General features: G+C 35.4%; 2 protein-coding genes across 2 annotated transcripts; one reads left to right on the top strand and one right to left on the bottom strand.

Moving 5' to 3' along the window:
* The first annotated feature begins 2,617 nt into the window (after positions 1–2,617).
* Positions 2,618–5,330, top strand: LOC112511122 (40S ribosomal protein S6-like). Its single transcript, XM_025116577.1, has 6 exons — positions 2,618–2,679; positions 2,770–2,834; positions 3,781–3,838; positions 3,943–4,051; positions 4,220–4,492; positions 4,931–5,330. The coding sequence occupies exons 1-6, from the start codon at positions 2,674–2,676 to the stop codon at positions 5,167–5,169; spliced, it is 750 nt and encodes a 249-aa protein (XP_024972345.1). The 5' UTR covers positions 2,618–2,673; the 3' UTR covers positions 5,170–5,330.
* Positions 5,331–6,104: 774 nt separating this feature from the next.
* On the bottom strand, positions 6,105–11,079 carry LOC112511159 (phospho-2-dehydro-3-deoxyheptonate aldolase 1, chloroplastic-like). Its single transcript, XM_025116640.1, has 5 exons — positions 10,473–11,079; positions 9,277–9,554; positions 8,611–8,887; positions 7,989–8,234; positions 6,105–6,486 (listed from the first exon to the last, which is right to left on the bottom strand). Exons 1-5 carry the CDS (start codon positions 10,992–10,994, stop codon positions 6,235–6,237), a joined length of 1,575 nt encoding a protein of 524 aa, XP_024972408.1. The 5' UTR covers positions 10,995–11,079; the 3' UTR covers positions 6,105–6,234.
* Positions 11,080–11,608: the final 529 nt, after the last annotated feature.

The raw sequence follows: 11,608 nt of genomic DNA, 5'->3' as shown, positions 1-11,608 counted from the left end.
TTTATGATATCGTCAAACATATATTTTATTCAAAAATAAAAACATCATCACTTTCTCAAAATCACATAAAGTCATATTATAACATCGACTGAGATAAAGAATAAAATGAAATATTAAAAACACGATGTATCTCGCTGCATTGCGCGAGTACTCTTCTAATATATATTATATATATAAAAGTTTTATTAATCCATTATTAACAACCTAAATATAAGTTATATATTAATTAAATCCCACATTACATAGCATGTCCTCCAATTATTGTGATGAGCAATATTGGTCCTTGTACTTAACTATAAATATTGATGCTTATAATTTTCAATTAACTTTCAATCCAAAAACTCTCTCCAAAAAAACATATGTATGCACCCAAAATTCATGTTGAAATTGGGAGATCAAGAACACTAATCAATCCATCATTATTGAAGGGCAATCAAGAGACTAAGGGGTCGTTTACCAAATGCTTATTCGGGTAAGCGCTTATCAGGTCATATTCTCTTACCGGATGAATATAACAATAACCAAAAATTTTACCATGTAAAAGCGAAGGCATGAAACGAGAGTCTTACTCGGTAAGTGATGACAATGACTCTTACCACGTTTGGAGCTTACCAGGTAAATTGTTATATACGATATCGTTTTAGTAGACTAAAATCACCCGATAAGTAAGAGATAGAGTTGAAATTTACGTTAAGCGCTTACTGGGTAAGTGTGTAGGTAAACGGGCCCTAATTGAAGGATAATCTTAATTACTTCATCTTCTTCTTTAAGTAAGCATCCTATGAAGTTCCCTTCAAGTATGTATTTTCTTCTCCATTTATCATCAACAATCATGTATGTTGATTTGTGTATCGATCCTTGGTTTTAGTTTGATTTGCCCTGTCAACAATAAATTCTTACATTTATAAAATCATTACTTCATTAGTAATTCCAAAACTTACAAAAGTTGTACCTAAAGCATAAATAAATACATATATAAAAGTTGGGTCAAAATATACAAAAATTGTACCAAAATATACAAAAACTTGCGCCAAAATATACCAAAAGTTATGTCAAAATATGCACCAAAATATACCAAAAGTTGCACCACAATACACCCAAGTAATGTTTAATCTATATTAAATTGAAGGACGTGGCATGAACTATTCTTCACTTACATCTCTAATCTATTTCTGGTTGAGATACAACCATTTGACTTTTCTGTAACTCTTCTTGAAGTCGAACAACAATCTCACCTCATGATGTCTTTAACGATGAATATAAAATGTAAGTAGTAATCGTTAAAAACAAAATGTTATTTAAATGTGAAAAAAATAGATATTGTCTTACCCCAATAATTGTTTCTCGTGTGATTGGATCACTAGAAACGCCTGCATCTGATGGTATCCTCACACCTTTTAGTCCCTCTTCCACCTCTAGAGCCTCGTGTTGTCAGTTTTGGAATGTTGAGTCTTGTCCTACATTTTGGCTTAACAGGTCTAGGTGGTGGGTCTTTTTTCTCATTCTTACAAGTGTTGGCATTGTACCCCGTTTCCAAACAATTGCTATATGTCTTGGCCTACCTTCTGATCTATTCCTCTCGATAGATGGTCTACCTAACATTCTCCTCCTTGGGTGGGTTTGGTATGATGAAAGGTGTTGGATTCCACATGTCGTTTTTATTCAATGGGTTATACAAGGTTGTATGTTACATTTTTAAGTAATAAAAATGAATTTAACAGGTTTTCAAAAGTCCAATAATTTATTTAACAGATTTTAGAAAGTCCAATAACTTATTCATTCAAAAAGATTGTCCAAGAGCTTAATCATTTCAAACAAGAAAGTCCATTTGTTTTTTTTGGACTTTTCCCAATTTTTTATTTAACTTTTCTTGTTTAATATGTTTTGTCGTACACACCAAAATAGAACGTTTGAAAATATGGTTCCTGTAACATGAATCAAAATAAAACACTTTCTATTTAAATTCCCTTTCATTCATTTGTTATTCATTCGATTTGGATTTAAGATTTAGGTCTATTTTGTTAAATTACTTTGAAGGTGTTTGAGATTGCTTATTTGAAATAACTTATGCTTTTCTACAAAAAATGCTTATCAATTTATTATAAGTTAGAATGATTTAATTTATTCAAAAAAAATTTATTACCGGTTTAACACCGGTATAAATTGTTTATCTAAACACTCAAAGGTGCTTATTACCGGTGTCACACCGGAATACGTCAATAAGTTATTTTTATAAGCAATCATAAACACCCCATTTATATGAATTTGATTTTTTACAAATTAACACTCTGTTATTTTTTTAACTGTTTTTGCGACAAAATGTTTAACAACAAAGACGGGGTGTTTAACACCATAAATATGTAATTTGAAGGTTATTGAATTAATAAAATTTCAAAAAATCACGATCTTAATTGAAAAACCATTTAAAGATTATTTAATTATTTTGGATGAATATTGCAAAAAATAAAAATTAACGGGATGAATTTGTAGTTTCCTATAACTAAAATGAGATATTTTTTGTAATAATATGATGATATGAACCTAATTGTGAAGTATAAGGGGGCAAAGTGAAAAATTAAAAGATTTATATATATGCCTGTTTAACCGTCGGGCAGAAACCCTAGCCCAGGAGTCCTTTGCTTCGTCGCCGCATAATCAAGGACCGGAGAGAAGATGAAGGTTTGAATCTTTGCACAAAATCTACGTACCAAATTTATTTTCATGATTAATCGTCGTAACGATTTTCATTTCTCGTTTACATTTTTATAGTTTAATATTGCAAATCCCACCACTGGATGCCAGAAGAAGCTCGAGATTGACGATGATCAGAAACTGTAAGCTTAATTCGGTTCTGGTTTTAGTATTTGTGCTATTAATGTATGGGATTTTTAATCTTATTATGATTATGTTTTAAGTTGGATGAAATTTGGGGTTTATTTGATAATGTAGAATCATTTTTTGTTGTTGAGATAGGAACGCTAAATTTCTGTTGGATGCCTTGATTGAATGACTCGAAATGCTTTTAGTTTTACTATATCTCTGTCGGTTTTTGTGATGAACTAGATTGTTGAATGGATAAAGCTGCAAATTTTATTTGGAATTGGAAAGAACACATTAGAAAATATATGAGGAGAACTACCTGGTATTTCAGTTTGATAAGATGAACTTTGTTTTAGGGTTGGATGCACAATAACTCACCAGTTAAGGGATAATGGTGATCTGCTGAGATTATTCTATAGATTTAATTGCACGTATGCCAATCTTTAAAGATTTTGTTAGGCTCTTAAGTCTCCATGTTCTTTTTGATGAAACTATGTCATTGGAGTATTTATGAAAATGAAATGTAAAAGTTAATGACTCTGATTTGAATCTTCTAGGGAAGTCTCTAGAACTTTAGAATTTAAGTTGTTGCTTATATGGTTTCTTCTTGAAACAAATGCAATGCTGTTTGATGTGCACTCTTAATATTGACAAACAAAAGAATCTTCTGGACAAAATCAATATTGTAGCTCTTTTGAATGATTGCTAATAGGAAAGAGGTCATGTTGGACTAAAATCTAGTCATGAATCATATAGTCTTCTTAAATGACATGTGGAGCTAAGTAGTCCGTGAGTGTATTTGCTGTCGGTCGCTTTGATTAAGCTTGGCTTTCACTTGCTGTTATCCATTGTGTTTTATTTGCTAACATTAGGTTACCTTTGTTAGTTTTTATCTTCATGGGTGGTCTTATCTTTAGTTTTTCATAATCTAATGTTATGTCTTGTTGTTTTTCTTTCTAGCCGTGCATTTTTTGACAAAAGGATTTCACAGGAAGTTAGTGGAGATGCCCTTGGGGAGGTACACTCTTTGCTGTTGTCTTTAATCTCTATATGAAATATCTGGTTGGATTCTTTTATGGTTTATATATTCATATCTTGGTATCTTCTTCTAATGTTTTGTAGGAATTCAAAGGCTATGTTTTTAAAATCATGGGTGGATGTGACAAGCAAGGATTTCCAATGAAACAGGGAGTTTTAACTCCTGGGCGTGTCCGTCTTCTACTGGTGAGAGGTGAGTTTATCAAATCGCTTGGCACAGGCTCACCTTTATTCACTACAGTTATTTTGTAATCATTTATTCAAGTTGCACACTTTAGTTCTTGCCACATTTTGAGTCTGCCTTTTGGTTGTTTATCTTCACTTTGGTAAATTTAATACTTGTTTATATCAATGTCAACAGGAACACCCTGCTTTCGTGGATATGGAAGGAGGAATGGTGAACGGAGGAGAAAGTCTGTACGTGGTTGTATAGTGAGCCAAGACCTTTCTGTGCTGAATTTGGTTATTGTCAAGAAGGGTGACAATGATCTTCCAGGGCTGACTGATGTGGAGAAACCAAGAATGAGAGGTCCAAAGAGGGCCTCCAAAATCCGTAAACTCTTCAACCTTTCAAAAGATGATGATGTTCGGAAGTATGTCAACACATACCGAAGGAAATTTACAAACAAGGCTGGTAAGTTTTTCATTTCTCATCTTAATCAAATTTATTGTTGTGTGTGAATCAACACAATATAAAGTGATCAAATGTTGCTTGCTAAGTTCATAATTAATTAGCCCATTCAACAGTTCCATTTCGTGGGTCCTTGATGTGATTATAGGTTTTATCTACTTGGGAAATTAAATCCCGAACCATGAAATATAGAATTTTTAATCCAATTTATGTTTTTTAAAATACTTGTCTTTATTTATATCTTTGTTGCTTACTCATGTCTTCCTTCTATGTATATTGCTAATGCTTATTCATATCCAGCTTTTCAAATATTAGCTTATTTGTTATTCACTTTCACACACTTCTCACTGGCCTGTGGTCTTCTTGGAAATAGCTGCTCTACTCTTTATGCTGTCTTCTCGAAACCTTTTATTAAATTATTGATTTTTTTACAAAAAACAGGAAAGGAGGTTAGCAAAGCACCAAAGATACAGAGATTGGTTACTCCGTTGACTTTGCAAAGGAAACGAGCTAGAATTGCAGACAAGAAGAAGAGAATTGCGAAAGCGAAATCTGAGGCAGCCGAGTACCAGAAACTTCTTGCTTCCCGATTGAAGGAGCAGAGAGAGAAACGTAGCGAAAGCTTAGCCAAGAAGAGATCCAGGCTTTCTGCTGCCTCTAAGCCTTCTATTGCAGCATAGGTTGGTAATCTTTTCGTTATGAAGCAGTTTTGTCATAATGTTGGCTTTTTATAGACGAAAAAGTTTGCATTTTTGTTGAGATTATGGTATGTTTGGAATTAGGATTACTATTCATCTTAGTTGATGGCTCATTTTGAAATTTGTCATGACTCTTTTGTTAACTCTATTCATGTTTTGTGTTTGCATGTTTTTAAATTATCTAACATTCCATTCCTATCTATTCATTATCTATGTTCTAAATAAATATAAGAAACAAATTAAAAATTAGAAGGCGCTTGAACTTCGGGTGAAGGAGGGATCATACCATTCGAGCCTTTTTTTCATGCTTTTCCCTGGGGCTTTGGTTGCATGCCTGTTGAAGAATGAGCTGGTGACTCATAGCAGTGGCTTGGTTAAGGAACCCACCGGATCCACATCTCAGGGTCAGGCGCCGATGAGCAGATAGCTCGACGCCAAGATGATAAAAAACTCTCTTCCCGGGAGTACCTTAAAAAAAGAACCTTTTCTATTTTTTCAAAGCTTGTCCCTCATTTAAAAAAGAGGTCCTTCCATATATGAAAAAACTCTTTCAGACAAAACCTTTCCATTTTATACAGGAAAATACACCAACATGAACAGCTTAATCTATACAGAACTTAACGGGAAACCGATTAAACAATCCCAAAGTTGATTAAGATGGTATAAGAAAGTGATAAGAAAATTATCTGAATTATCGTTTGGAGTGGATGTATCGTACTGTATGATTTTATTCCAAAAAACAAGTTGGTATCTCTTCATTTACCTGATGTTTGAAATGTAAATTCCCTTGAAAACAATAAATATACTGACCTAAAAGACTTGATTATGACAAGGCAAATATTCGATCTTTGAGGGTTTTCTGTGATGAAACACTAAGAAAATTCAAATTAAAAGAAAACATAAGGTTAGAATAGTCATTTTACAAATTTTAATTTATATATTTAAAACCATAGATTTGAGTATCCACGTACAATACAAATGACGATTATTAAATCAAGCTCATGTAATTTATTATCAAAGCATAACAAATATAGGTCAATTTAAAGCTTAATTAATCGACCGAGCTGCAATTCTCCGCTTTCTTAGGCGCTCGGCGATGATGAAGGCCAGCTCGAGTGCTTGGGATGCATTGAGCCTTGGGTCACAATGGGTGTGGTAGCGAGACCCGAGATCATCAAAGGTCACGGTTCTCGATCCACCGATGCACTCGGTCACGTTTTGCCCCGTCATTTCGAGATGAACCCCGCCTGGGTGACTTCCTTCTTGCTCATGAACATCAAAGAACGCTCTCACTTCCGCCTATCATAATAATTTAACATTAGACTTCACAAAAGTAAATAAAAGAGTGATGGTTGCGGGAACGGATACAATGGGGCAAATCTAGATGGTGGCAGAAACCCTTTTTCCACGTTTGGTATGCAAACTGGAACGAACTGGACAAGACTGAACGGATCATAATGACGTAGGCAGGTAAAAAAAATTGTGGAAAATTTTAGAATTTTAGATTGTCATGGAAAGTTTGGTAATTTAATTTCTTGTCCATCTCCATGATTTTTGTGCCCACTCAGTCTTGTCATGTCCTAGTCTTATATGGTGTCAAACGTGTGACAACAAGTTTTTATTATGTATGTCCTGCGTAAGAACATGTTTTTCCACAACAAAATGTCATGAAGGGTAGTTCCAAAACATATCGTCCCAGAAACGACTAATACTTGAAACTCGTATAATTATAAGTTCAATCCAAAATAAACAACTCCCGGACCCTTGACCTTGGACCCTCTCCGATAATCACACATGATCGACCATGATCTAATGAACAACTCACTGTTGTACGAATAGGATGCCCTACTAATGATCATGAACAATACACGTGACAAAGTGCCCCGACACCTTAAGTTTTTTGAGTGGCACTGTTTGCTTGACTGTTAACTTTAAGGCCTCATGGAATTAGTTGAGGTACAGCTGGACACCCATACATTACAACAAAATCGACTTTATAGGACGCCAAATATATCCAAATGTCATAATAAATTGTTTTATAGAACTTAAGTTTATAAGAGCAAACAATTGTGCGTCCTGTATAAAGGTGTTACAATGTTAAGACCTATTTAGGCATACTAACAATTTTTAGGACATTTATAAAATAAAATGTCCCATTAGTATTTTTATATGAAACTTTTGGGAAGTGTCCTATAAACACAATTTTATAGGACACTTGTTTTTACAAGACATTTTTTTCAAAAAATGTCATAAAATACTAATATGATGTTTTACAAATTGTCGTAAAGAACTTATTGAGATGTTAAAAAACGTCCTATCAACTTATTATCACACATTTATATAAGATGCACTATTGTTTGGTCCTATAAACTTAAGTGTTATCTTTTTTGGATCACCATAGGTTCCGGGCCAGTTACCCGCTTCGACTAATCCCTTGGCAATCACAAATGGCCTGGAGTCGTCACAGGTGAACCTCCATGACCACAAGAGTTTTGGCGGTGCCTGGATTTGAACCCGATGTAAATGAGATTTTTCACTGCATTCGCCTGAGGCTTAACGTTGCACCACAACACAAGTGGTTATTTGGTTCCTAAGGTCCAAAAGCACAAGTAAAACACACATTCTTTTGGTTCATATTGATTCTTTAGTCTTTTTCACAAGGACAACTACTTGCACCAATAATTGATGCAATTTCTGTCCACAAAGATGTATGAAGGTTCAAATTTTTTGTATGGTTTTGATTTCTAAGTAATCATGCAAGTAAAGAAGCTAAAAACTGAGAAATGAGATGAGCGAGTTACCCGAATAGCATCAAAGGGTCGAGTTTTTAAACCATTTGGAGCCTTAATGGTGTTGCCGTGCATAGGATCGGTGACCCAAGTGACAATTTGACCGGCTCTTCGAACCGCTCTAATAAGATGAGGAAGCTTCACTCTCATGTTCTCTGCTCCCATTCTTGTTATGATCGTAACCCTTCCGGATTTGTTATCGGGATTCAAGATGTCGATGAGTTTGACCAACTCGTTTGGGTCCATTTTGTCGCTCACCTTTTGAGACAAATGAGAATTTTGTTAGTAGCCTGCGAACTTTAACTTGGTCAAAATGCAACAAAGTTCGGTTTAGTTCCTATTCCTGACCTACGCTTATCTTATTAACGTGAATACCCCGTTTATGAAAAGGTTTACAAAAGGGGTATGGCAAAGGGGATGATAAACTTAGCATCCACGTCATCAAATGTTACAAGATCATCAGGTTAACGGTCCAACCGGGTAAAAAATAAGAAATTTTGGAAGTTTATTACAATGATTGTAAGAAAAAATTATTTCTTACATTAAATAGGAGCAAGACAAATTTCGTTGCATTTTTGATAAATTTTGCCCTTTTAACTGTATTAGGAAAAATGAGTTAAACGATGAAAGATACCTTAATTCCAAGAGGGTTTGCGATTCCTCTGAGGAATTCCACATGGGCACCATCCAATTGTCGTGTTCGCTCACCCACCCAAAGGAAATGAGCCGAACAATCATAGTATAAGCCGGAAGTTGAATCTTTTCGAGTAAGAGATTGCTCATAAGGCAAGTGCAAGCACTCGTGGGATGTCCAGAAATCGGTGATGGTCATAATGGGATGATCAACTGTAAGACCAGCGGCTGACATGAAGCCTAGAGCCTCGTCAACTTGGCTGGCTAGCTCACGATACCTAACATGCCATGACAAAAACATCATTCATCATATTTGAATAACAAATGTTATACAAAATTTTCTACCATATATGTATATACAAGTTTGGTGGACCGTGTCTGGCTTGTTATAAATCCGATTTTGTTATAGTGACACCCCCACATGCTTGATTGAATGTGTTGGCCATGTTTGTTATAAATCCGATTTTGTTATAGTGACACCCCCACATGCTTGATTGAATGTGTTGGCCATGTTAGAATGGTAGAATCCCTTTGATTCTACGCATATAGAGGTTAAATATATCATGTCTAGCCGATATGGAACTTCAACATCCTAAATTTTGAATCATAATGGCAAGTGGTATTTAAAAAAAGATAGCACAAGAAACCGTTGAGTAAATCAACATACCGATCACCCTGCTCACTGTCCTCCGTGAAATCAAGATTCCATTGGGTCACTCTTTGCATAGCTGCGTACCCTCCAGTGGCAAATGCCCTCAAAAGGTTAAGAGTGGCTGCCGATTGGCAGTATGCTCTAATCAATCTTTGAGGGTCCGGTGTCCTTGATTTCAGATCGAATGCATCACCATTCACATTATCCCCTCGGTAACTTGGTAGCTTCACACCATCTTTCTCTTCGAAAGAGTCCGATCGAGGCTTAGCAAATTGACCAGCCATTCTTCCTACCTGTTTTAATCAGATACCCAGAATCCAAAATCAATTCAGATTCAAAACTTAAACACAAATCAAGTTCAATCATAAACAAATGCCCAATTTTGTGTAGTTTATACACCAATAAATGCTGCTCACTTTTGACTTCTTGAACACATGAAAGTTCTGTCACTCTATAGATTACTGTTTGGTTGGTTTTCCATTAATGTATGGATAAAGTTGTATGTGTGGATTAATCTGTTTGTATAGATTGAGAATGTTTTTGTTTGGAAAGGTTTTTTCATAGATAGAAGGAACGTGTTTTTTTTGTTGGGAGGAGGGCAGGTTTGAAAAAACTTGGTTTTCTGCATAAAGCTCCCTTTTATAATCTTATGAATAAGTCACTTTCAATATCATTAAGCCACTATCAAATAGTCATGTATAGCCTGATCGAATAAGCTGTGAGTTTCACTAAGCTCGTTAAGCTGCTAACCAACAGGTAAGTTTGAAATTAAAGAAACTCAAACTAGCTGCAAATATATTGGTATGCAATTCAGGATTAGAGTTTGTTTGTTTGCATGGGACTTGCAGCTTATTCAGTAAGCTATACTTGACACTTTAGCAATGGCTTATTCAGTAGGCTTTTAAGGAAGCTTTATGCATAAAGTCAAGTTTTCTCCAAACAAACAAGAGCTCTCGATATAAAAACAAATTAATCGACACATACAACTTTATCCGTGAAAAACCAACCAAACAGCCTTTTCGATGATTTGTTCCTGTCTTTCGATCTCTTCCATTGGTCCCGATTGTAATCCATCAGTTTCATATGTTATCATCAACTCAAATTGAAAATTCCCTTTATAAATTGAAGGATTTGAAATCATAAGGGATTTAAGAATTGGGTAAACTTTAAATCATACAAAAATGGTGAGAAAGATTGAAGATATACATGACCTTGATAACCGGCATTTGACCTCCGAACATCAACACGACACCCATTTGAAGAATCACTCTGAAAGTATCACGAATGTTATTCGCATTGAACTCCTTGAAACTCTCGGCACAATCGCCACCCTGCAACAGAAACGCATTCCCCATTGCGGCCTCACCGAGTCGTTCCTCAAGGCGGCGTGCTTCTCCGGCGAATACGATTGGTGGGAAGGCTTCTAGAGTTTGGAGCACTGATTCCAGGTCGTTTTGATCTGGGTATTCCGGTAGTTGAAGAGCCTTTTTGGATTTCCAGCTGTCTATGGTCCATTTTGGGGTTGATGTTGTTGAGAGTTTGGGGGTGGAGGTGGAGACGGTGGCTGCTGTGGCAGGTGAGGATGGTTTTGAAGAAGATGACGATGATTTGTTGGATGGGTCAGGGGAATGGACGGCGGAGATGGTGGTCGGAAAAGATATGAGTGGTGGTGGAAGAGCTTGGATTTGGAAGGATTTAGTGGGGAGGAGTGAGTTGGTGTTGCAAAGAGCCATTTTGGGTGGTGGAAGCCGGATGCGTGGGGGGTACCAGAACAAGTTGGGGTTGGGGGGTTGGGTTATTAGGAGGAGAGCAAATTTAGGCACCAAAAAGGAAGTTGGTTTTTTCTGTTATAAAAGGGAGTGTTTTTGGGTTGGTACAAGGGGTATTTTGGTCAATTACTATATAATATGTTTTCTACCAAGAAAATTTATTTATGTTTAAGGGGTTGTTTGTATATCTCTTAATAGTTCCATAAAAACGCAGACTCTAAATCATTAAGAGGTGAATTTTGTTTGGCGAAAAAAAATATGTCTCTTAATGGTTCTAAAATCCTCTGAATGTTTTTGTATCCTGGGTCTATCTTAACTATTAAGCATCCTAATTTCATTACAAACAATTACCAAACAATTAAATTTCATTTTTCACTATATCATGAGAGCCTCTTAATCATTATAACCACTTAATCATTCTGCACCAAATCATTCAATAACTGTCAAACAACTCCTAAGTTGATGTATGTTCGGGATGAAAAATGAATGTTTAATAAATATACTGAATGAACAGTTTGAATTAAAAAACATAGTTTGATCACTTGTCTAAAATAAGTTGTAAATGAAAAACGAGTATG

Source organism: Cynara cardunculus, assembly GCF_001531365.2.
Source record: "Cynara cardunculus var. scolymus isolate 2C chromosome LG 4, CcrdV1, whole genome shotgun sequence".
Classification (NCBI taxonomy): domain Eukaryota; kingdom Viridiplantae; phylum Streptophyta; class Magnoliopsida; order Asterales; family Asteraceae; genus Cynara; species Cynara cardunculus.
This window is presented reverse-complemented; position numbering and strand designations above follow the sequence as displayed.